We start from the raw sequence: 27,157 nt of genomic DNA on the forward strand, positions 1-27,157 counted from the left end.
ATAAACAGTTCTTAAGTTTTGAATTGTGTGCTGAAATTAAATTTTATGCTGTCCACCTGGGGCATGAACCATCTCTTTGTCCAGTGCCTCCACACTGTAGGTGCTCCCTGCCCTTTAGTCACTTAGTAGCGTGACCGGAATTAAAGTGATTATTTTACCCTCTCAAAATACGCTCTCCCATTTTAGTAGCACCATCTACCCTTTGCCCAAACCAGAAACTGAGGCATCCATCATCTTTGACTCCTTTTTCTTTCTACTTCCAATCAAATCAGTTAAAAGTCTTGTTTCTTCCACCTCTTAAAACTCTCAGCCTCCCCACCCACTTTCTCTATTTCCATTGCTACTATCGTAGTTCAGACCACTATAAACCATTTTCTGGATCACTGCAGCTGTTTTATTTACTTCCAGATTTATTCCTTTGTATTTTATTCACTGTACTATAGTTACATACTTTTCTCAAACACAAATCTGAACAAGTCTTTTCATGTTAAAAAAAAAAAAGCAAAAAACATTATTAGTTCCTTATTACCCTCAAGGTAAAGTCCAAACTCCAACTTAAAAGGTATGGTTCTTGCTTTTACTTTAGCATTATCTTAGACACCTGTGCTTCTGGCATACTGAGCTACGTTCTCTGTCTCACTGTATGCTCTTCTCTGTGCCTGGAATGTCATGTCTCCCTACATCATCTTCCACTCCACTCCAGATATGTATGTATGTATGTATGTATGTATGTATGTGTGTGTGTGTGTGTATTAAAGGCCCGGTGCACAAAATTTGTGCACTGGCGCAGGAGGGGGGGTGTCCCTCAGCTCGGCCTGCGGCCTCTCACAGTCTGGGAGCCCTCGGGGGATGTCCGACTGACAGCTTAGGCCCACTCTCCCTAGACATCCTTAGTGCTGCCACGGAGGCAGGAGAAGCTCCTGCTACCACCATTGCACTCACCAGCCATGAACCCAGCTTCTGGCTGAGTAGTGCTCCCCCTGTGGGAGTGCACTGACCACCAGGGGCAGCTCCTGCTTTGAGCATCTGCCCCCTGGTGATCAGTGCGCATCATAGTGACTGGTTGTTCCGCCATTCGGTCGATTTGCATATTAGCTTTTTATTATATAGGATTTCACCTGGATAATTTCTGTTCATGCTTTGCATCTCAGTTTAGGTCCTATTTCAGCTCAGCCCATAAATCTCTAATATCTCTACTTATTTCTGTCGTAGCATTTATCACACTGTACTTTACTGGTTTACTTATTGGTCCCGACCTGATTTCATGAAGTCAGAGACTTTATCTTATTCATCATTGTATCTCTAGGACAGTATTTCAAAGTATCTGTCCATAGGATATTCCCAAATTAGGAACTTTGTCAAAGTTCTCATTAAATTCCTTGAACATCCTTATAACCATTGTTTTGATCTCTGTATCTGGTAGTTTACTTGCTTCCTTTTCATTTATTTCTTTTTCTAGAGATTTCTTCTGTTCTGTACCTCCTTGTTACTGTGCCTCCTTTGTGTTAACCTTTGGATTCTGCAGGTATTTTGTTATTGTCCTGATTGCATTATATTGTGTTTCTTTATACTATTGTCCTTTTATTTACTAGACTTTAAGCTTCTTGAAGGCAGGGTTCTTTTTCATGTTTTTGTCCTCAGACCCTAGCTTGATGTTATACATACTCAGTAAATATTGAGCTGCAAAAGCTCGTTTGGCCATAACATTCCCATTTTGAGTTAATGTCTGTGTCTAGATTTATTTATTATTATTTTTTGCTTGTGGATGTCTATTTGTCCCAGCTTCATTTGTTGGAAAGACTCTTCTTTCTCCATTGAATTGCCTTTGCACCTTTGTCAAAGTTTAGTTAACCCTTTGCGGTCGTTTGTCTACTCTCAGCCACCAAAGCTTTTTTACCGTTCCAGTCGTATGTCTGCTCTCAGCCACCACAGCAAGGAACCATACGAATCTTTTTTTCTTTTTTTCTTTTTTTTAAATATATATATTTTATTGATTTTTTACAGAGAGGAAGGGAGAGGGATAGAGAGTCAGAAACATCGATGAGAGAGAAACATCAATCAGCTGCCTCCTGCACACCCCCTACTGGGAATGTGCCCGCAACCAAGGTACATGCCCCTGACCAGAATCGAACCTGGGACCCTTCAGTCGGCAGGCTGATGCTCTATCCACTGAGCCAAACCAGCCAGGGCAACGAATCTTAACTCTATTCATTCATGTATCAGTTCATAATTTCTCTGAAAGCTCTTAAGTGTCTAAGCGACCTTGTCACGAACCAAAACATTGCCCCGACAAATCGGAGATATCGAAACTCAATATAAACAAACACGGTTGTTCCACACTCGCCATGCAAAACACCGTGGCGAGTCAGTCACTTTTTGAGAGTGAAGAAATCGACAAGCTTCGGAGATACTTCGCAGAATTTCAAATAAAGCTTTATACAAATTACGTTTAACTGTAATTAGGCATTCTCGCTTGTTAAGATATTTCAAAATAATACTCCAAAATGGCAAAAAGAAAGTTACCGAAAGAAGTGTACTGCGAATCTGAAAGTAACGATCAAGAGTTTTATTTTGGCACCTTCAATACTGACTCTGATGTAGAAAGTGATAACATTTGTAGTGATTCTACTAGTAGGGACGTAGTTCCAAAAAAGAATTAATAAATCTTGTTTATCCTTCATAATCTTGCACGTTATGTATCACTGCTCTTTCAATGGAAATTAATTCCGACCAGTACGACACCCATGTCCAAATTTAATACGACCGCAAAGGGTTAAATATATTTGTGTAGGTCTATTTCTGGGCTCTCTATTCTTTTGCTGATACCACACTGTAAATTTATAGTAAGTCTTATAATTGAATAGTGTCAGTCTTCCAACTTTTCTTCAATATTGTCTTGGTAGCCTGGCCAATGTGGTTCAGTGGTTGAGCATCAACCAATGAGCCAGGAGGTCACAGTTCAATTCCCAGTCGGGGCACGTGCTCGGGTTGTAGGTTCCATACCCAATAGGGGGTCTGCAGGAGGTAGCCAGTTGATGATTCTATCTTATTATTGATGTTTCTATCTCTCCCTCTCCCTTCCTTTCTGAAATCAATAAAAATATATTATTAAAGTGTGTGTGTGTGTATGTGTGTGCATATATATATATATATATATATATATATATATATATATGTAGTGTTGGCTATTCTGAGTTGTTTTGCCTTTCTGTAAAAATTTTAGAATCAGTTTGTTGACATCCACAAGATAACTGACTGGGGTTTTGATTGAGATTGCATTGAATCTGTACATCAAGTTGGGAATAAATAACATCTTGATAGTATTGATTCTTCCTATCCATGATCATGGAATATTTCCATTAATTAGGAAGCATTGTGTGGACAAGGTGGTAGAAACAGAGGGAATTTAGAGTTCTACCAAAAGTGTTGCTGGAATGGCTCCCTGTAGGACTTTTCTGCATTATTTTGTGAGAACTTCATTATTTTATGAGAAAATGTTTAAAAGAAGCTGAGCCCTGACTGGTTTGGCTGAGTGGATAGAGTGTTGGCCTGCGGAATCAGGGGTCCCAGGTTCGATTCCAGTCAAGGGCATGTACCTTGGTTGCGGGCACATCCCCAGTGGGGGGTGTGCAGGAGGCAGCTGATCGATGTTTCTAACTCTCTATTCCTCTCCCTTCCTCTCTGAAAAATCAATAAAATATATTTTTTAAAAAATAAATAAATAAAAGAAGCTAAAGAGATGAAAGGGTAGAGATTATTTCAGTGTTCAAAATCTTAATATACAGTGACTTATATATTTTAGAGTTACGCATTTAATTAAAAAGGCTGGCCCACCTTGGCCAGTGTGGCTGTTGGTTGAGCGTTGTCCCATGCACTGAGAGGTTGCCTGTTTGATTTCCTGTCAGGGGACATGCCCAGATTGCAGGCTTGATTCCGCCCGTAGGGGGTGCTCTAGAGGCAGCCGATCAGTGTTTCTCCCTCTCCCTTCCTCTCTCTCTGAAATCAATAAAGACAAAAAATTAGGCTGGCCCTGGCCAGGTAGCTCAGTTGATTACAGCGTCCTCCACTCCAAGGTTGCAGATTGGATCTCAGGATGTTGTATGTACAACATACAAGAAGTAACCAATGAATGCTTAAATAAGTGGAACAACAAATCAGTCAATCTCTCTCTCTCTCTCTCTCTCTCTCTCTCTCTCTCTCTCTCTCTCTCTCTCTCTCTCTCTCTCTTTCTCCTCCCTTTCTCTGTCTCTCTCTCTGAAATCAATCAATAAAAAATATTTTTTAAAAAGCTGCTAACATTTGACCATATTCTTTTTTTCTCCTGGATTTTACTTTAAAAATTTAAGTCCTAAAATATCTAGAACTTTTATATTACTTTGAATAATAGGTATAAACAACATTTGGTAGCTATTTCTATAAAGTTTCTTAGGCACCCTTCTAAATCTCAGGTCATATTTGGGTGAGTGTGGCCTCTGTTACTGTGCTAGGCTTAGTAAAAGATTGTACTTTAATAAACATAGTGAATGGTTCTGGCTTTGCCTTTTGAATCTGGGTTTGGTTTCAGGCTATTTAAAAATAGCTTAATGATCTGAAAATAGACAACTATCCCATTCTACAAATAGTTTTATTGACCTGTGCATTCCAGTAGCTTGCTTTTCCTGAAGGACCTGTGTCATCTGAGTCTTTTCTCTCTTGTATTTTTCCTGTGTTTATCTACAAGATGTTTTACTTAAATAAAATGTTTACTTTACCATATTAAATAACTAAATACTAGAATTAAATAAGAATTACCTTTTAGAAATAAAATTTAAGGAATTCCTGATTTTAAACAGAAAATAAAGGAAAAAATTTAAAATGTTTTAAAATAGGCTATAATTACCACATCTCTTATCTTCCTGTAATTGCTTTCACAATGTATATTGTGGTTAGGTAGAATTATGTAACTTTGCTGAGTGTTTGCATTGCATGTTGTGGATTTATAAAGTTTTAACAGTGCAATATGTTATACCTGAGCCACAATGAAATGGCTTTTTCCCCCCATTTTTATGTTTTTGGTTTTTTTAAAATACATTTTATTGATTTTTTACAGAGAGGAAAGGAGAGGGATAGAGAGTTAGAAACATCGATGAGAGAGAAACATCGACCAGCTGCCTCCTGCACACCTCCTATTGGGGATGTGCCCGCAACCAAGGTACATGCCCTTGACCGGAATCGAACCTGGGACCTTTCAGTCTGCAGGCCGACGCTCTATCCACTGAGCCAAACCGGTTTGGCCCCCCCATTTTTAAATATACATTTTTATTCTCTGTTCTTATTCATCTAAGTTGCATGATGATACCTATTTTTATAGTTCTTAAAATAGCCAGTTACTATTTTCTGAGAAAGGTTGATAAAATAATGTTCTTTTTGGAGGAAAGGATATCTGCATTCTTGTTTCTCTATTACTTCAAAATTCATTTTCAGTGACTCAGCTTGTAACCCAGTTGGCAGAGTAGAATACTGCTGAGATTACAAGGTCTGTTTTTATGTGATTTCTTATTTGCTTAGTATTTTGAAATGAAACTCATCTAATTGTCTGTTTTTATTTCCTATACTCATATGGTCCATGTCTTCTCAGAAAGAAAACCTTCCCACACCTTTAACTATTGCTTACTATTGGTAACATCTATTTTTGCTGGTTAATTTCAAACTAAGGAAGAAGGTAATTTTGATTGCCAACTGGAATTTAATTCTAAAATCAACCTTTTAAATGTTATCTTTTTTAAATTTCTTTATTTAAATTTGTCTTGTCATGACCATAAAATTTGCATAAGTTGCCAAATCCAAAATATCCAGAAAATATGCCGTAAAGTTTAACAGCTTTATTGCCAAAGCAATGTTTTAAAAATTAAGTGAAGCAATTTATTTATTTAGTTAGTTAGTTAGTTATTTTGTTTATTTTTTGTTAATCCTCACCAGAGGGTATTTTTCCATTGATTTTTAGAGAGAGAGTGGAAGAGAAAGGGAAAGACAGAGAGAAACATCGATGTGAGAGAAACACGTCTATTGGTTGCCTCCTGCACGCACCCCAACCAGGGCCCAGGCCGGGAAGGAGCCTGCAACCAAGGTATGTGCCCTGATCGGAATTGAACCAGGGACTCTTTGGTCCGCAGGCTGATGCTCTATCCACTGAGCCAAACGGCTATGGCTAAATGAAGCAATTTAAATCACAAATGTTTATTATTCAGGAGAAATTAAATTGTTTATCCTGACATTTAATCTGGTTTCGCCTCCTCTTTATAAAATACATTGTAAATAAAAATTAAAATGCTGGCTAAAATATTTTTTTTAATATATTTTATTGATTTTTCACAGAGAGGAAGGGAGAGAGATAGAGAGTTAGAAACATCGATGAGAGAGGAACATCGATCAGCTGCCTCCTGCACATCTCCCACTGGGGGATGTGCCCGCAACCCAGGTACATGCCCTTGACCGGAATCGAACCCGGGACCTTTCAGTCCGCAAGCCGACGCTCTATCCACTGAGCCAAACCGGTTTCAGCCAGTCTTCTTTATTTTTAACAATGTAATAGGTGCTCAATAAAATATTAATCGATATTAATCTCTTCCTCTTTGCTTTCTTAATTGTTTCTTTGATAGCAGAGCCTTTATCATTGTATTACTAGGTGATTTTAAAGTCAATTGTGCATGTATGTATGTGATAGCTAATTTTGTACTCAAATTTTGCTTATGAAGAGAAACATTTTATTTAAAAAATATTTTTATTGATTTCAGAGAGGAAGGGAGGAGAAAGAGATAGGAACATCAATGATGAGAGAGTATCATTGATTGGCTGCCTCCTGCATGCCCCACACTAGGGATAGAACCCGCAACCCAGGCATGTGCCCCGACCTGGAATCGAACTGTGACCTCCTGGTTCATAGATTGACACTCAACCACTGAGCCAAGCCAGCAGGGCTGAAGAGGAACATTTTAAAGATAGAAAATGCTTAATACACAATAATTATTTTATTTAGGGATGATATGAACATGTATCAGTGAGAAAAATTCTGCAACATATGTAGATTACTTATGAATAAAGAGAACCATTAAAAACATGATGCTTAGCCCTGGCTGGCTGGCTCGGTTGGTTGGAGTGTGTTCCATGCATCAAAAGGTTGCAGGTTTGATTCCCCGTCAGGTCACATACCTAGGTTGTGGTTTGATTCCCAGTTGGGGCACACAGGGGAGGCAATGGGTCAATGTTTCTCAAAACCAAAACAAAACAAAAAACCATGGTGCTCTAAAAGGAAGGAAATAAAAAAAGTTCCAAATATGAGGAAAGAAAGCTGGAGGCAGAGAGACTTGGAGCAGTGAACCAGTCTGAGTAGCATCTGTTTATCCTGGATAATATTAGAGTTTTGTGTTGAAATTTTTTTTCTCAACTCTCATCTATTCTGGATCACAAAATTTTACAGTGTATAGTTTAGTTTAGAAAAGAAAGCTAAAAATTGTTCTAGAAATTGTTGATTATTTTGTTGGCCAACTTTTAAATCTTTGTTTGGTTTTTGGTTCCAGATTCTTAGTCTATGAACCAACCCAATTGTTAAAACATTGAATACAGTCAATGAAAGTTTTAATGATATGTGTTGTAGTGGCTATAGAGAAAATGCATGGGGCTCAGTTGTGAAGTTCAGATCTTTGTTTAATATGTATTTCAATTTTATATAATTGATCAAAGCAAATATATACAATTGCTACCTAATTCTGTAGAAAAATAGCTGAATATCTGTTGCTTTATTCTGTAATATTAGGTACTCTAATTCAGAGATATTCTAGATTTTGTTTTGATCACTGTGTTTCATCTTTTAATATCTAGGATCAATATATCAAAGTAATTTTTAAAAAATCTTTCTTGTTGAAAGTATTACATAGTCCCCTTTTTTCTCCCATTAACCCCTTCCAGCCCACTCCCACCCCACCCCCTCAAGGTAATTTTTAAAATATATATATTTTTTAATTTCAGAGAGGAAGGGAAGAGGGAGAGAGAGATAGAAACATCAATGATGAGAGAGAATCACTGATCGGCTACCTCCTGTATGCCCCACACTGGGGATTAAGCTTACAACGAGGGCATGTTCCCTGACCAGGAACTGAACTGTGATTTCCTGGTTCATAGGTCGATGCTCAACTGCTGAGCCATGCCAGCCACAATATACCAAGGTAATTTTTAAAAATATTGCTTAGTTTAGAATGGAATACTTTAAAATATTAATTTACATAAAAATTTCTAGAAAATATGGATTAGATCAGACTTTACTTACATCAGTTAATTATACTGTCCTGGAGATGTAAGCCCTTTAAGTTCAATGTTTTTGTTTCAGTTTATATGAAATTTGGATTGGGAATATTGTAAGATATTTGAGATTTTTTTTTTTTTTAAATATATTTTATTGATTTTTTTACAGAGAAGAAGGGAGAGGGATAGAGAGTTAGAAACATCGATGAGAGAGAAACATCGATCAGCCGCCTCCTGCACGCCCCCCACCGGGGATGTGCCCGCAACCAGGGTACATGCCCTTGACCGGACTCGAACCCGAGACCCTTGAGTCCGCAGGCCGACGCTCTATCCACTGAGCCAAACCGGTTCGGCAGATATTTGAGATTTTTTTTATAGGCCACAAAAAGAAAAGTGACCTCTGACATATCTGAACCCAAACCTTAAAGGATTCCAACATAAACAAATACTAAGCTCAATTGGTATTGAACTGGGTTGGGGGAAAATATGCCATAGCATGAACCCTGAGGTGGTTTGAATAGAAAATTATTATATAGTGAAGGGGCTGAGTCCAGGGGCTGTGGTCAAATAAAACTTCTAGCATCTCCCTCCTCCATATTTAGTTTACAGTTATTACCCACCCCTTCCAACTCATCCTATAGTTTTGGAAAAGAAAGGAAATGTCTTTCTCTGAGATTTCTCTGATCATATTAGATAATTCAAATACAGTCACTTTAACTTAATCTACTGGAATAAAATAACATGGAATTCACAATACTCAAATTGTTCCCCTAAAGTCCTCTTAAAAATTCTGGATTAGTTGATTAGCCACAGTTCATAGCACATTATCTTTAAGTTTCAGAAATTCCTTTCTGAATGGGAGAGTTAAAACAACCCCAAACAAGTTTATTTCTTGGTTGGCAGAGCAATATCAATTCTTAGCACACAGCAACTCAAGCTGAGAACCACAGCTAATCCAAGATTTGGAGTTCTCTTAGTGATTAAGCTGACCTCAGAGAAATATTTTTTTATTTTCTTCTGAAAAGATCTTTTTAAAATTATTTTGTTTCAGAAAGGATATGCCATTAATAAACATTTTGTTATCCTGTGCGACCATGGGAATACACCATTTAGATCTCCTGCTGGCGAGAGGCATAATGACTGACAGTTGCAGCTGTGACTCCTCTGGATCCACCACCTCATTCTTGCTGAGGCCACCCAGCCTAGCCATGGCTGCTGTCAGCAGTCAGTGAGCATGATGGCGTAATAGTATAGGCCATCCCTACAGACAGGATGTAGAACTCCTCTAATAGGCAGAGTATTACTTATCTATTGATGCGTTAAAAATTCTTCAAAACCTAACCACTTAAAATAACAAACATTTATTACCTCATAGTTTCTGTGGGTCAGGGATGGCTTAGCTAAGGGACTCAGCCTTGGGGTCTCTCATCTATTGTTATGGAGCTGCTGGCCAACACTGTAGTCATCTGAGAGCTGGAAGATCTACTTCCAAGATGGCTCACACGGCTGCTCCCTGTCCACTGTCAAGAGATTTCAAATTCAGATCCTTGTCATATGGCTGTCTTCATAGGGCAGCAACACATTTGTTGGGGACAAGTGCTTATTAAGTTTTCATATTAAGTATCATTTCCTCTGAGACACTTCTAAACCTCATCCCTACTTAAGGGTGCCAGATGTAGCAAGTAAAAATACAAGACAATATTTGGGACATACTTACAATTTAAAAATATTCATTGTTTATTTGAAATTTTAATTTTATTTATTTATTTTAAATCCTCACCTGAGAATGTTTTCATTGATTTTTTAAAAAAAAATTGTGTATTGATTTCAGAGAAGAAGGGAGAAGGAGAGATAGAAACATCAATGATGAGAAAGAATCATTGATCGGCTGCCTCCTGCATGTCCCCTGTTAGGGATTGAGCCAGAGTGGGAATCGAACCGTGACCTGGTTCATGGGGCAGTGCTCAACCACTGAACCACTCCGGGCGGGCTGATTTTTTTTTTTTGAGAGAGAGAGAAACATCTATCGGTTGTCTCCCCTATGCACCCCAATAGGGGATCAAACCGACAACCTTTTGGTGTATGGGATGATGCTTCAACCAGTTGAGCCACCTGGCCAAGGCTGAAATTTAAATTTAACTGGCTGGTCCTGGCTAGTGTGGTTCTATGGTTAGAGCATCAGCCTGCACACCAAGGTGTCTCGGGTTCAATTCCTGGTCAAAGGCAGGTTTGATCCCCAGTCCTGCTGGGGTGGGTGCAGAAGCCAACCAATAGAGATGTGTTTCTAACATTGATGTTTCTCTCTGTTTCCCTCCCTCCCTTTCACTCTCTCTAAAAAAGCAATGGGAAAAATACCCTTGGATGAAGATTAATTTTTAAAAAATGAACTGGATGTCTTGTAGCCCTTTTTTCACCTCATCTGGGTTTAGTTTGTCTTGTCTGTGCTCATAAGGCATGCTGTGTTATCCCATTTCTACATTACTGCACTGTATTTTAATTATCTATTTCAGTGATGGCGAACCAGAGGTGACATGCGAACTAATTTTTTTGGTTGATTTTTCTTTGTTAAATGGCATTTAAATATATAAAATAAATATAAAAAATATGTCTTTGTTTTAATATGGTTGCAAATATCAAAAAATTTCTATATGTGACACGGCACCAGAGTTAAGTTAGGGTTTTTCAAAATGTTGACACACCGAGCTCAAAAGGTTCGCCTTCACTGGTCTATTTAGTTGTCAGTACTTTCCCACTAGAATGAAACTTCCCTATGGGTAGGAACTGTACCTTGTTTATTTTATTCACTGTTATATCTCTAGTGCCCAGCACTCTGCTTGACCTTTATAAGTACTCAATAAATATGTGTGAGCTATTCAAAGAATGAGAACACTTGGTCTTATAATTACAGTAGAGGCCTGGTGCACAAAAATTTTTGCACTCGGGGGGGTCCCTCAGCCCGGCCTGCGCCCATTCACAGTCCAGGACCCCTTGGGGGATGTCCACCTGTCAACTTAGGCCCACTTCCCAGGGGATCAGGCCTAAGCTTGCAGTCAGACATCCTTCTGGCAGCCAGGGAGCCCTTGGGGGATGTCCGACTAAAGGCTTAGGCCCCCAAGGGATTGGGTCTAAACTGTTAGTTGGACATTCTTAGTGCTGCCACGGAGGTGGGAGAGGCTCCTGCCGCCACCACTGCGCTGGCCAGCCATGAGCCAGCTTCCGGCTGAGTGGCACTCCCCATATGGAAGTGCACTGACCACCAGGGGGCAGCTCCTGCATTGAGTGTCTGCCCCCTGGTGGCCAGTAAGCAACATAGCAACCGGTCATTCTGTTCAGTCAATGTGCATATTAGCCTTTTATTATTATTATATAGGATGTCCGTATTTCCCCCCCTTTTCCCCCTCTACTCAGCTTTTGCCCCCCACTTCTCTCTGGCCATCACCATACTGTTGTGTGTGTCCATGGGTTGTGCATATATTTTCTTTGGCTAATCCCTTCTTTAAATTCACTTCTTTAAATTTTTATTTTCAGATAAGTGCTTATAACTGCACTATTATATATTTTGTATTATATCATTTAGAATTAAGATTTTTTTTAATTGAACCCTTCTAAATTTTAGTACAATTTAGTAAATTATGCTAGAAGCATTTAGGAGATTTTTCATGTAATGCATACACATTTCAATTAATATTTTATTAATTTTTAATTTTTTTAATTTGAAATAATCGCATACATGTAAAAAAAAAACTATAAAATACTATAGCATATTATATGTACCCTTCACCCAGTTTCTTAGGTGTTAATAATTTAAACATAACCATTATACAACTAACAAAATTTGGAATATATTTTTCTTATAATCTTTAATGTTACTTAATCCATTTACTTTGTTTTTGTTAATCTTCACCCAGGGATATTTTTCCATTAAATTTTAGAGAGAGTGAAGGGAAAGGGAGAGACACATTGATTGGTTGCCTCCTGCACATGCTTTGATAGGGACTGGGGATCAAGCCAGCAACTGAGGTACATACCCTTGACTGGAATCGAACCTGGGACTCTTCAGTCCACAGACTAATGCTCTATCCACTGAGCAAAACAGGCTGCAGCTTAATTCATTTACTTTTAATCTATATGTGTCTTTATATTTAAAGTGGGTTTTGTTTTTGATTCACCCTCATAATCTGTCTTTTAATTGGTGCATTTATGCCACTGACTTTCAGAGTGCTGATAGAGTTAATACCATATCAGCCGGCTTCTGGGGCGGGCCTGCCTTGCCACCTGGGACCTGCCGATGGGGTCCCGGGGCGGCAAGGCACGGCCAGCTGCTGGGGCTTTCTGGGGTGGGCCTGCCTTGCCGCCGGGGACCCAATGATGGGGTCCCGGGGTGGCAGGCCTGCCCTGGATGGTGGCGCGCTGGCGGTTCGCGCTGTCCCGCCCTGCCTGCAGTATGCAAATTAGCTGCCATCTTTGTTGGCAGTTAATTTGCATATCGTGCTGATTAGCCAATGGGAGGCGTAGCGAAGGTACAGTCAGTTACCATGTTTGTCTATTATTAGATAGGATGTACTTTTTCTCTTCCTCCATCTTTTCTTCTTCATCATCATGATCATGATGAATGTTAAAGGAATACTGATGTAGGTAGATAAATGGCTAGGAATTCCAGGATTCAAAAACTTGCTTTATCACTTTTTAGATAATTTTTGGAGGTAATACCTGTTTCCTGCCTACCTTAGATAATATCTGCTTCCTTCCTGTCAACCATGAAAGAAAAAAAAAAAATTATTAAGCCTATTATTTTCTAAGAGCTGTGCTGGAATACCTTTGACCTTAGTTGCCACCTTGTTTTATCTCAGCATTTTCAAGGGATTAACCTCTGAAAGAAGAGTTCCATCTACTTATTATAAAAATTCTGTTGTGTTTTGAGTACTATTTGCCAGGAACTGTGCTAATAAGCCTGTTATGTTTCTTATTTCATTTAATCTGCACAGCCTTCTTGCAAGAGAAATACTATTAATACACCCATTTTTGAAAACTGAGGCTCAAAGCAATTAAATTTCCCAAGTGGTAGAGACAATTCAAATCACATTTTCAGATAATAGGTCACTCTTGGCACATTGCTCTGTGTGCATGTCTTTCTCGGGAAATCTTTTATTAACATGAAACACTATTGACAAGACCAGAGGAATTTAAAGAAGTAATACCTCTAAATAATCTCAGTCCACCCCATTGTGCTAATTGCTTTTAATACTGTTTGTGTGCTCGCTCATTTTTCAGCTTAAGAGTGTCTCTGATAACTGATGTATTAGCTCATTAATTTATGAGTTTTATCATGTGCACTTTATTTTGGAGAAACTTGAATATTTCTAATTGGTTGCTACAATGTTCGAATTAAACCGTACATCCCTTGACAGTTTCTTGATATTGTTAACCTGGTTTCTTGAGAGAAAATAACACTTTTTTTTTTTTTTTTTTTTTACTATGCTGTATTCTGTATGCTCAATAATATCAATAAGCACATTTCTATCTATGTGAAATTATAGTGTGGTTGAGAGTTAAGGAAGGTAAGAATAGATCAGAAGCTAATTCTTCCACTTATATGCTGTTCATAGGTTGAACATGTGCCAGATTATTGTAGCACCTTTTATTTTAGCCTCAGTAATTCAACTCTGGGAAGCCTGGGGTTAGCTTGCAGCCAACTAGGGAGACCCATCTCTTCTGTTATCCCATAGTTCAAATAGGTGAAAATACACAGAGAAGCAGAGTTGCAAATAGAATCAGAAACTAGAAACATAAATTAAAATATGCCAGACCTGAGGATTTTCTATAAGTAAAAGTAAAACAGATCCTTGAGAATTAATAGCAGGGGCAGGCAGGAAAAAAGTAGACTTTCTACCCATCTTTACTGCATCCCACAGTTTAAGGAAGCCGACTCTTTGCCAACCAGAAACTTGGCAGCTACCTGCTGTCATGTTGCAACTGCTATCTGCAGCACCCAGGGCTCTTTTACTCCCTCCCACATCTCTTATCATTACCTCTCTGCTTCCTTTGGTGACCACAGTTCTGTAAAGGCAGGGGCCGGAGTGGACTTGTTATGGTGCACTTTCAGATGTGAAGGGAATAGTAGTAGGAAGGGGCAGAGAGGAGAAAATTTTGGGGTGTGGTATGCATTTTTTCAGGCTCTAATTCAAATGAACACATAAATGACTCTTTTTAGTATGGAAATTTTCATATATTTATAAGAGTAAAGAGAACAGTTTAATAATTTCCTCTTACCAATCACCAGCTGAAACACCTATTGGTTTGGCCCTACTCTTAATTAGGGAAAACTATGTTCTGTTTACAGTGTCCAGGATTAAATAACGGATCACATACATCATACAATGAGACAAGGAGAGTCTTCTTTAGTAAATCAGGGGATTCTTTTTTTTTTTTTTTAATATATTTTATTGAATTTTTTTTACAGAGAGGAAGGGAGAGGGATAGAGAGCTAGAAACATCGATGAGAGAGAAACATTGATCAGCTGCCTCTTGCACACCTCCTACTGGGGATGTGCCCACAACCAAGGTACACACCCTTGACCAGAATCGAACCCGGGACCCTTGAGTCCGCAGGCCTATGCACTATCCACTGAGCCAAACCAGTTAGGGAGAAAATCAGGGGATTCTTAATTTGGAATCCACGAATTGACTTCAAGCCATGACAGACTGAATTGCTAAGCAAAATTCTAAGTTCTGGAGAGAGAGTATATAATTTTAATGGGCTCCCAACAAGATCTTAAATCTCCAAAAAAAAATAGGAACCATAATATTATATGACTGCTCAACACCAGAAATTTGACTAAGAGTTGTATGAATCTATCTTTTCTCCAACTTAAGGACTAAGAGTTAAAGTCAAATAATACCAAGGTGGACAGTTAAGGGGAGAGGCCAACTAGAATTTTAAAATGTTTTTCTTAGCAAACAACAAACCTGGATAACTTTTTCAATTTTCAAATAATGGACAGTATTTTTTTAAAGCCATCATGGGCTTATTAAGAAATTCTGGCCGAAACCGGTTTGGCTCAGTGGATAGAGCGTCGGCCTGCGGACTGAAGGGTCCCGGGTTCGATTCCAGTCAGGGGCATGTACCTGGGTTGCGGGCACATCCCCGGTGGGGGATGTGCAGGAGGCGGCTGATCGATGTTTCTCTCTCATCGATGTTTCTGACTCTCTATCTCTCTCCCTTCCTCTCTGTAAAAAATCAATAAAAATAAAAAAAAATAAAAAAAGAAATTCTGCAAAATAAAAGAAAATCTCATTCTTAAGGTACAGAGGGAAATCATATTTAGAAAATACTGAGAAAGGAAACAAGATACTATTAGACGGTGTTTGCTTTCTTATTGAAATTATTTAGTGAATCTAAAATAGTACGGAAAAGACAACAGATTGACACAGAAGGAAACCAACTGAGATACCAGCAAAGATTATAGTAATAATAGCTAAATATTTATTGAGTACCAGGTACTGTATTAAAACCTTTCATTAATTAGTTAATTAAATCTAATTAAACGATTATCTCCAAGAAAGTTAAAGTAAATAGGTTAACTCACTTCCTCAAAATCATACAATTAGTAAGAGGTGGATCCCAGATTTGAATCCAGGTAGAGTGACTCCAGGGCTCTCTACTTAGGGGACATAGGATGATTACAAAGGATCTTGAATCATTAATGCATTCAAGACTCCTCAAAACCCATAACCATTAAAATTTAAGGTACTATTAAAATCCACAATGTAGGAGTCAGAAGAAACACACGTCATTGATGTAGAAAAGCAGTTGAAAGTCTTCCAAAATATAGCAGTGGTAAAGGATAAAGAAGATGAAAATGGTAGGTACAGGGAATAAAGACTCAATATGTAGATAAACACTATTCCTGGAAAAAGGAGAATATTAAATAGAAGAGAAGCAATAATCAAAGCAAAATGGAAGATATCCTTGAGGTTAAGGAAGACATAAGTTTATAATTTAAAGGATTTCACTGATATATAGAGAATACTGGATATAGCAGGTTGAAATTTTTGAGAATTAAAGGATATACTATAGCTCAGCCCATGTGACTGTGGGTGAGCCTTAACCTATGAACCAGGTGGTCAGGTTTTCATTCCCAGTTAGGGCACATGCTCAGGTTGCAGGCTCGATCCCCAGTAGGGGGTGTGCAGGAGGCAGCCGATCAATGATTCTCTCTCATCATTGATGTTTCTATTTCTTTCCTTCTCCCTTACTCTCTGAAATCAATAAAAAAAATTTTTTAAATGATTTTTTTTAAAAGTAGACCTACACAATTATAGTCAACTGATCTTTGACAAAGAATGGCAGTTCAATGAAGAAAGGAGAGTCTTTTTAACAAATGAGTCTGGAAGGAACAGTTGAAGTCCACATACAAAATAGTGAACCTAGAGACAGCCCTTAAACCTTAAAATGGATCCTAGACATAAATGTGAAACAAAAAGATAAAACTTCTAGGCGAAAAAATAGAAAATCCAGGTGACCTTGGCTTTGGCAATGACTCTTTAGATACAACAGCAAAACACATATCTGATAAAGGACTTTGTGAAGTTAACCAACTGCAAAGTTAGCTGTGTACAAAGGCTGCCCGTACTAGTTCAAGGGTCTTCAAAACCATCTTTAGGTTTGATAATTCTCTACGGACTCACAGAATTCATTGAAAACTGTCATACTCACAGTTACAGTTCACTTCAGTTGAAGGATACAGATTTAAATAAACCAGTCATGGGAAAAGGCACACAGAGTAATCTAGAAAAGTACTAAATGTGGAGCTTCTAGCTTCTCTTTTCTCATGGAGTCAGGTACAGCTTTGCTTTCCCAGTACCCATGCTTGACAGCGTGTACAGAGCATTGCCAGCCAGAGAAGCTTGCTTGAGCTTTGGTGTCCAGTCTTCCCTGCGGTTCAATGAGGTAAACCTGACCTGGTACTCTTGTAGCTCATTTGTTTCCAATCCCTCAGGAGGTCGAGCTGATACCACGTGACTCAAATGTTCCCACCCTGAATCTCATTGTAGGTGTGACTCAAAGCCTCCACCCTAAATCACATTGTTACTATCTGGCTGCCCCAATGCCTCCAGTTAAAATAAACAAAGACACTTTTTATCAGGCACAGCATTCCAAGGGTTTAGAGATAAACTCCCAGGAGCTAAGGGCAAAAGTCAGACCTCTCTTTGGATAAAATTAAATTACTCAACTACCTAAATTTGTATCAATATATATAAAAAGAACCCATGAAGTAGGCAAAAGACCTAAACAGACACCTCACCAAAGAATATATACAGAAGGCAAATAAACATATGAAAGATAAACTCACTATCATTTGTCATTAGAGAATTGCAAATTAAAACAGTGAAATAGCACTAACACCTCTTAGAATGGCTAAAACCCTAAAAAGTTGACAGTAACAAACAGCTGGCTGCCATACAGAGCATCAGACTCATTCACTGGTGATGGGAATGCAAAAATGGTGCAGGCACTTTGGAAGACAGTTTGGTAGTTTCTTGTAAAGTCAAACAGTCTTCTAAAAGAAGTGTAAACTTCATATATGTGGTTAATCTCCTATATATAACCAATTTCCTATCTCTGCCACCCCCTAAGTGAACACTCTGCTCAAATTACTTCAACTCCCACACGCGGTACCTTATAGAGAATGTCTCTCAAGCTTTTCTAGAACATTTACAGAAGGTAACCATAATAGAAAACAGGAAAATTTCAATTTCTGTAAAGCAGAAATTTGATAGGTCCTTATATCTGAGCACATTGCAATAAAATATGAAATTAATGATAAAGTATGCCTGTCACTTCTTTCCCCAAATAGCTATTAAGTCAAAGCAGAAACTTCAACTGCAATGACTTAAAAATAACAAGAAATTATTATACACACACACACACACACACACACACACATATGGGATGCAGTCAAAATTGTGTATATGCTTTATTATTTTAAAATGGAACTAAACAAGCAGTGAACTCACCTCCCAGAGTTTGGCAAAGTTAGAAGAGGGATATAATAAAAATAAAAACAAAATTGAATAAAGCCAGAAGATAGAAATATGGTAAAACTGAAAGAGCTGGTAGATTGATTGTAATAAACAAACAAAATCTAGGAAGTAATTTAGCAAAATGTTGGAAATATTAGCAACATTAGAAGAATATTAGAGAATTTTTGAAAATGATCAGATTATAGCAGTTAAGTTTGAAAATATTGCTGAAATAAATTATTTGGCCCTGACCGGTTTGGCTCAGTGGATAGAGCGTTGGCCTGCAGACTCAAGGGTCCCAGGTTCGATTCCGGTCAAGGGCATGTACCTTGGTTGCGGGCACATCCCCAGTGGGGAGTGTGCAGGAGGCGGCTGATCGATGTTTCTCTCTCATCGATGTTTCTAACTCTCTGTCCCTCTTCCTTCCTCTCTGTAAAAAATCAATAAAATATATTAAAAAAAATTATTTGGGGGGAAATATATATTACTAAGATTGATTGTTTTTAAGTAGAAAACTTAAAAAGTCTGTTATGTTGGAAGAAATAGAAAATGTCCAAAATATCACTTTAAAAGAGATTCTACAGTTTTATAGGCAAGCTTTTTCCTTTTTCTATGAATAGATAATCCAGGCAATAAAACACTCAGAGTATAAAACTAAAGGTTTCCAGTACATAGAGCAAAACATTTAACTAGATAATAAAAATCAACAGTACAGAAAGTTATCAATCAGTCTCACACTATAGAAGCAAAAACCTAAGTATTAGCAATAAAATTAACATACTAAGAGAACTATATACTTTGAACCAAGTAGCATTTGTCTCAAGAAAGTAAAGATGGTTGACTTAATATCAAGAAATTAACAATAATATGTTTACATAGGTAGGTCAAAGAACCATATTTTTGTCTGAAATACTTTTCATGTTATATTTATATATTTTTAATCCTCACCCAATAATTTTTTATTGATTTTAGAGAGAGAAAGACACACACATCAATGTGAGAGAAACAGATCGGCTGCCTCCCATACATTCCCAAACCAGCCAATGAATGTCTTCCTGGTATTTTAAGGCCTAGGATAAGAGAGAAAGAAGATCAATGAAATCTGTAAGACATAAAACTAATGACACACCAATGGCTATGTTTTCCACTATGTGAAGAATGCTGAATTATAGTGAGAGAGAATGATGCTGATATGAGAGAAACTCAGAGGCAACAGACAGACACAGTCCTGTCATCCTTAGAGTTCCTGAGACCTAGCTGCATCCCTGACCCTCCTACTTTAGTTATCTAACCCTTTCCTGTTTTTAAATTTTTGTTACAGTTGACACAATATTATATTAGTTTCAGATGTACGCCCCAGTGACTAGACATTATATAACTTACTAAGTGATCATCCTGATAAATCTCATAGCCCTCTGACCCCATACATATGCTATTAGAATATTGACTATATCCCCTCCGCTGTACTTTACATCCCCATGACTATTCTGCAGCTACCAATTTGTACTTCTTAATCCCTTTAACTTTTCACCCATCCCCCCAACCACCCTCTCATCTGGTAACTGTCAGAATGTTCTCTAGGAGTCTTTTGGTTCTGCTTGTTCATTTATTTTATTATTTAGATTCAATTATTGATAGATATGTATTGCAATTTTATTCATATTTTTATTGTTTTTTTTTCTTCTTGTCTGGAAAGCTCTTTATATGTTCTTTGATTCTAAGTGATAACTTTGTTGCATAGAATAACCGTGCTTTTTATCACTTTGAATATTTCTTGCCAATCCCTTCTGGCCTGCAAAGTTTGTGTTGAGAAATCAGCTGACCGTCTTATGGGAGCTCCCTTGTAGGAGACTAACTGCTTTTTTCTTGCTGTTTCTAAGATTCTCTCTTTTTCTTTAACCTTTTGGATTTGTAATTATGATGTGTCTTGGTGTGGGCCTCTTTGGGTTCATCTTGTTTGGGACTCTGAGCTTCCTGGACTTGTATATCTATTACCTTTACCAGGTTAGGGAAATTTTCTGTCATTATTCTTTCAAATAGGTTTTCAAGTTCTTATTCTCTCTCTTCTCCTTCTGGCACCCCATGATGTGAATGCTGGTACACTTGAATTTGTCCCAGAGCTCCTTACCTTATCCTCATTTTTTAAAAATTCTTTTTTTCTTTTTGCTGTTCTGATTGGGTATTTTTTTGCTTCCTTATATTCCAAATCGCTGATTTGATTTTAGGCTTCATCTATTCTACTGTTGATTCCTTGTAATGCATTCTTCATTTCAGTTAGTGTATTTTTTATTTCTGACTGGTTCTTTTTTTTTTTTTTGACATGTGTTTTATTGATTTTAGAGAGAAAGGAAGGGAGAAGGAAAGATAGAAACATCGATTAGCTGCTTCCTGCAGGCCCCCTACTGAGGATCAAGCCTGAAACCCTGGCATGTTACCTGCCCAGGAATCGAACCAGTTACCTCTTGGTGCATGGGACGATGCTCAATCCACTGAGCCACACCAGCGGGCCAGTGACTTGTTCTTTTTTATGGTTTCCTAGCCCTTTCCTGCATTCTGTGAGCCAACTAATTTCCTTTCAAGTCAAAGTAGTTGAGTTGAATTTCTATCCCTTGTAACTAAATTAATACCTGAATTTGGATGAAGCATTCTGACTCCAATGTTCTTTCTTTCTCTAATGTACCATATTCCTTCTCTAAAGCAGTTATTGTCTCCAGTGGTCGGCAAACTCATTAGTCAACAAAGCCAAATATCAACAGTACAACGATTGAAATTTCTTTTGAGAGCCAAATTTTTTAAACTTAAACTATATAGGTAGGTACATTGTTATTAACTTAATTAGGGTACTCCTAAGGCTTAGGAAGAGCCACACTCAAGGGGCCAAAGAGCCGCAGTTTGCCGACCACGGTTCTAGACCAGAGCTGTTTAATGGAACTTTCTGCAATGATGGAAATGTTTTGTATCTGCAGTGTCTAATACAGTAACTGTTAGCCATGTGTGGCTATTGAGGTCTTAACATGTGTCTAGTGCAATTGGGAAATTAAAATTCTAATTTAACTTTAATCAGTTTAAATTTAAATACCCACCTGTGGCTAAGGCTACCAATATTTTTGATACTGTAGCTCTAGACATTGTGAGGACATTAGAAGTTGTATCTCTTATTTCTTTTCTTTTGTTTTTTTTTAATCAGGGAAGTGGTGTGTGTTTAGGGAAACAAACAAGATTAGACATTTTACTTGAAAATATGAATATGTATAGGAAATCACATGACTAATTTCCATTCCTTCCATAATATGGATGTGGTAGATATTTTAGCAGAAATGGGGCAAATAAAAACTATTATTGTGCTATCATAATGTCATTTCTGTCTATAGAACATAAATGTATTTGTAAAATGTAGTTAATATTTGTTCAGGTTGCCAAGAAACATAGCAAACTCTAGTCCAAATAAATTAGCATATAAATCTGGGGGAAAGACTGTCTAGCCTCCTTTGGTGTTTTTCAGCTAATCAGTCTTTGTAAATAATATTTTGCTTAAGTGGATTTTCTGTATAAGATTAAAGAAATGTTATTTGAGAGGATCTACATAAGGTGCATTTTGTTTCTGCACAGTGTGTCATTCACTTGTAGGGAACAAGTCTAAAAGAACACAGGAGGTAGTAGTGATTATGCTGCCGGGCGAGAAAGGCTTGGGAATAGAGTGAAGGGCAGAATTGGGACTAGGGAAAGGGTACTGGCAAGGAAGGCAAACAGGGAGAAGGAAATCTATGAAAGACTAGAGATAGGCTTAAGGTCAGATCCATGGAGCAGGTCAGTTTGTCTAGCTCAGTGCCTGGTGCTCAGTAAGTGTTTGTTGAAGGAAAGAATGAATGATAGCTAGGGAAAAGAAGAATTGCTCTTGCAGGAACTATGGAATCCTACTTTGGTCCCACCTTATTTTGTCTATACTTGATCTCAGCCATCACATGTATTCTTGACCTTGAGTTGCTATTGGATTTATTGTTAGAACATATACTAAATGTGTGAGGGAAGAGATCAACCAAAGAACTTATATGCATAACCCATGGACACAGACAATAGTGGGGTGAAGGCCTGGGAGGGGATGGGAGTGGGGAGAAGAGGAGTCAAGAGGGAAAAAAAGAAAGGGGACATCTGTAATATTTTCAACAATAAAGATAAATTTAAACAAAAATAAGGAAAAAATAAAACAAGTGCCTGATTGGGGAAAAAAAAAAAAGAATGGAACAGAGTAGGTATCTAGCCCCTGGATATCCTGGCCTTGGGTAGCATGGTGAGCACTTCTGGCTGATCTGATAAGATAGAGGCAAGTGCTCATTTTCTGTGTGGTTTCTAGAAGGCAATCAAGATGACCAGAAGCAAGGTGGAAAGTTAAACATTTTTCATATGAGTATGTAAATAGATGTAAACATGTAAGATTTTTAAAAAAATATATTTTATTGATTTTTTTACAGCGAGGAAGAAAGAGGGATAGAGAGTTAGAAACATCGATGAGAGAGGAACATCGATCAGCTGCCTCCTGCACACCCCCACTGGGGATATGCCCGCAACCAAGGTACATGCCCTTGACTGGAATCGAACCCGGGACCCTTCGGTCCGCAGGCCAACGCTCTATCCACTGAGCCAAACCAGTCAGAGCAACATGTAAGATTTTAATACATGAAACTGATTCGGTGCTGTATAAAAAATGGTTAGGCATGCATCTTTTTTTATTCAAATGTCCTCTGAAATCTGATAGCCCATAAAAACTTAGTGTATAGAATTTTAACCGATTCCTTTACTCACATATTATAGTGATTTTATATCTGATAGTGAAAACAGATTTTAGAATCTGAAAAAATACAAAGCTATATATAGGTTGTATTTTCAATTTTAAGTGAAAATATCTATATCTATATCTATATATCTATATACATATATATATATCTATATATATATATACACATATATATACATATATATATTTGTAACCCAATTTAATTTGCACCCTTACGTGGTATCATTCTTTATCGGTATGTAAGAGTAACTTGTACGTAGTCTGGTTACAAAGAAAAGTTTGACTAAGAAAAGCCTCTCTTTGATCTGTTTCATTGAATATATGTTTGAGTGTCTAACAGGCACTGTTTTAGACCCTGGGAATAGAACCCTGAACTAAGCACAATCCTCCCTCTGTTGGCGAGGCGCACGGTCAGAGGGCATCATTCAGATGAAGTGGTAACTAAGTGAATAAGCAGAGGTGCCTCACTCATCTCGGAGAGGTGCACAGGGAGCTCGCATAGAAACTGATAAACTCCCTGAAGGCAGGGTCTTTGTTTGGCTTTGTCTGTTGTGTTCACTGCTCTATCCCCAGAGCCCAGAATAGTGGTTGGCTCATAATAGGCATTCAGTAAACATATATTGTTGATTGAAGAGTTTATTGTTTTGAATTTGTATAATCATAGACATGTACTTTAGTGAATAATTTTTACATTTTTTTAAAGTATATTTTATTGATTTTTTTACAGAGAGGAAGGGAGAGGGATAGAGAGTTAGAAACATTGATCAGCTGCCTCCTGCACACCCCCTACTGAGGACGTGCCTGCAACCAAGGTACATGCCCTTGACCGGAATTGAACCCGGGACCCTTGAGTCTGCAGGCTGACGCTATCCACTGAACCAAACCGGTTATGGCTAATTTTTACATTTAGGTAGTTGAAATTTTTATAATCTCAGTTACCTTATTTTTATGTTTCTTACCTACATTTTGTTCCTCCTTGTGCCCAGAAATCCAGAAGCAGGAAAAATTTATTAATATTAATAACTAGTCCTATGGTAACCTGACATGGCAAAGGATAGATTTTGAAAGCACCTTCAGAGGTCATCTTTTGTTCGGTTTCCTGCCCAGGAAAAACTGAGTAAAATAGTTAGGTCTGTATCTTTACTCATTAAACAACTAGGACAACATAATTGGGTCCTCTCTTGAGAAAATGGAGAAAGGTACTTAACCCTAGATATAAAGGTACTCACCTGAAAATGTAGAACTTCTAACTGTGTGGGAAAGTGAAAAAAAAAAAAACAAAACAAGCCCAACTAAGCTGCTCTTTGTTGATATCAGAAATGGGCCTGTCATTCATTTTGGCATTGAAGCATAGCCTCCTATCTCGGGGGGCAGGACCAGGACTTTTTTTTCCTCCCTGAAGAGCTGGACAGTTATTACAGGTTGAAAAGCCCAGACCAATTTTTCAAGAGTTTGCCCTTTTTTTTTTCTTTCTGAAACTCATGGTGTTTTTGCTCTGCTTTCAAGATGCGTTAAGGTCTCCTGTGTATTGACTGCTTTGGAGCCAGCCAGTATCCTGACATGTACAATTCGAATTATGCAGGTTTCATGAGTAAGTTTAATCTTATTTTTTAGCTAGTTAAAATTCAAGTGCTTTTTAGAAAAATGGAGTTAGGCATTTTATTTGACTACTTTTATTTTAGGTATAATTTAATCAACCTTTACTTTAAAAAAGCAAGATTTTATATTAAAATGTCCCTTTTGTCTCTCAGAGCTGCACTTTCAGTTTCTTTTGAAGTGTCGTTTTGTATTAGATAATATTCATAGGTCTCCTGAAAGACAGTTAACTCACCAGTTTTCTTGAGCATCTTTTTAGTTTTACTCAGTATTTTAAATTGAGCTTCCTGAGCTCGATTGCTTATGTCTGACACAGTCTCAAGTTTCCAGTGAATGGTAACAAAGACTGTAGAGTGTTGTGGGTACTGCAGTGAGAGGCATGCTTCTTTAGACCAGGTAAGAGAGATCATTTTGTTTCTTACTGCTGGGTGAGTTTTTACAGCGCTTGTTTTATATAGTTTCAACTGCAGCAAAATTACATTGATAAGTAGCCAAGAGCACGCTGAATTCAAGATGTCCTTGCTTGTTGCAGACAGGAAAACTAGAGTATGGGGGTTGGGATTGGGGGGAAGGGTAGAGTAAGCTTAGTTTATCACTCAGTTACTTATATAAATCAATTAAAATGAGAAAATAATTCCGGAGCTCAGTTTTCTTCATCCAGGAACTAAGGAAGCAGTTGAGGAAATGCATAATTTTAAAGGTACTTCATGGTTAATTGCTTGTGAATGCAATTCAAATGATAGTTTTTACTTTCATTTCTTTCCAGTAGTTAATAAAAGAAGCTTTGCCCGCAAAAATGCACTTTTTTAATTTATGAAAACTTTTAAATTGTCAACAGTAAAATATGCTTCCTCAGGATCCTTGGAATAAACCTGACACTTAAAAAAACATTTCAGCTTCTATGGCTGTTTCATTTCTTTTTTTCCCCCCAGTACATTTTTCTTAAAAAGTATTTGTGCTTTGAAAATGTCAGCTGTATTCTAATGAAGCTCGGGCATTGTTTGCACATAAAGGGGCCGGTGCATTCCACAGCTTTATGGTTTATTATGAGGCACAGTGTGAGAGTGTGGGTGGCACCATTTGCTGTCTGCCTCTTGGGGTAGTGACTGCCATTATGTTAGTGTTGGATTGGCAAAGAATATATAACATGCAAGATCCTATGTGAATCTGGATACTGTGAAGAAAATCTTAACCCTAAACAATACTGAGTGAGCCTGGAATGTGTGACAACTTGATTGAGTTGGTCACTTCAAGAATACTCTTGAAGTCTGCGTTTGCGTTACAATATCCTACCAGTCACATCTCTTGTTTTTGGATATATATAACATTTACTCATTCTTTGAACTTTAATAAGGAAATCAATGTTTCTAAGTAAACTATGACATTTTAAGTAGATGCAGTAAAATGTTAAATAATACATTTATTTGGAAAAAAGTTTTAAGCAACTTAGTGTGGGTGGGGAGGGGGAGTGAGAGAGGGAGAGGTCAGGCAGAGAGCCTTTCTTTCAGTTAGGAAAGCTCTGTGAAGAAAAAAAGCAACAGATGTTTCTTCTGTTACAATTGAGGCTGTTTCATTCAAAATTCACAGTAGCTGAAATGGGGAGGGGAGGTCATAAATCTGACTTAATCAGCGAATAAATAAAACTTAGTTATTTAAATTTATTCTTTTATATTCAGGATTTGAGAATCAGTATAGGGTAACATTCTGAGTAACACCTTTTGAAGAGGCTTCTTAAAATCTTAAACATTTATGTGTAATGGAAATGTGAGAAAGTTAATTTTAGTGCATGAAAAGGTCATTAACTCATGTTAGGGAAAATCAATATAAAATATGTAAGGAATACTGCAGTTGCAACAGTTTGGAATTGCACAATAGGTACTAAGGCTCAAAATGAAATTGCAGTATGAAACATCATTCGAGTATAGTGGTAGATCATTTTATCAATAAGAAGCATGAGACTTATTCCAGAAGGTCTTTGAATCTTCTTTGTGGGAGAAATATTTTAAGTTTATTTGAAATGATGTGTTCCAGTTTGCCTCTAAAAAGAAAGACCATAAGCTTAGATTTGGTTGCTAATGGAAAGAGGGGAAGAGGGAACTGTTAATCTGCTCAAAGAGTGGGAAAGGAGAACTTGAAAGCTGTATGCATGCCAGGAGAGCTGTAAAGAAATCTACTTGAATTTGTGGGATAAATAATAAGTCACATAAAAACCTTTCCTTTTACTAGTAACATGAAGAGAAGTTCTGTGCTCTTAGAAAGTGTGCATTTAATACGCATTTCAACTCTATGCAGTTTCTTAAAAGTTATCTCTTGTAAAACCAGCGTGCCAGATCTTTCACGTATTAGGCACTGATTAAAAATTGGACATACACTACACTGTGAAATTAGTAAAAATATGTACTAGTAATAGCCAAAAAATTATTTGAACCATTTATGTATGGAGCAAATAGTAAGTGGTTTTCTATATGT

The 27,157-nt window shown here is 37.6% G+C and overlaps 1 protein-coding gene across 16 annotated transcripts in view; it reads left to right on the forward strand.

Annotated features, from left to right (window-relative positions):
* TFDP2 (transcription factor Dp-2) overlaps nucleotides 1–27,157 on the forward strand; it is a 126,222-nt gene that overhangs the window by 45,179 nt on the left and 53,886 nt on the right. For 2 of the 16 annotated variants that reach the window (XM_036332341.1, XM_036332345.1), the window contains exon 1: nucleotides 24,497–24,683. The exons of 9 other annotated variants lie outside the window; for them this stretch is intronic. Coding sequence is in view for 1 of the 7 variants with exons in the window: in XM_036332330.1 (XP_036188223.1) it covers nucleotides 24,653–24,683 (31 nt within the window). In the remaining 6 variants the exon portion in view is untranslated. Of the gene's footprint in view, nucleotides 1–24,496; nucleotides 24,684–24,984; nucleotides 25,085–27,157 lie in introns of those variants that run through there. 5 more of the 16 variants (XM_036332339.1, XM_036332331.1, XM_036332333.1 and 2 more) reach the window with 5 other exon arrangements.

This window comes from Myotis myotis, unplaced genomic scaffold (genome assembly GCF_014108235.1).
Source record: "Myotis myotis isolate mMyoMyo1 unplaced genomic scaffold, mMyoMyo1.p scaffold_m19_p_13, whole genome shotgun sequence".
In the NCBI taxonomy this organism is placed as follows: domain Eukaryota; kingdom Metazoa; phylum Chordata; class Mammalia; order Chiroptera; family Vespertilionidae; genus Myotis; species Myotis myotis.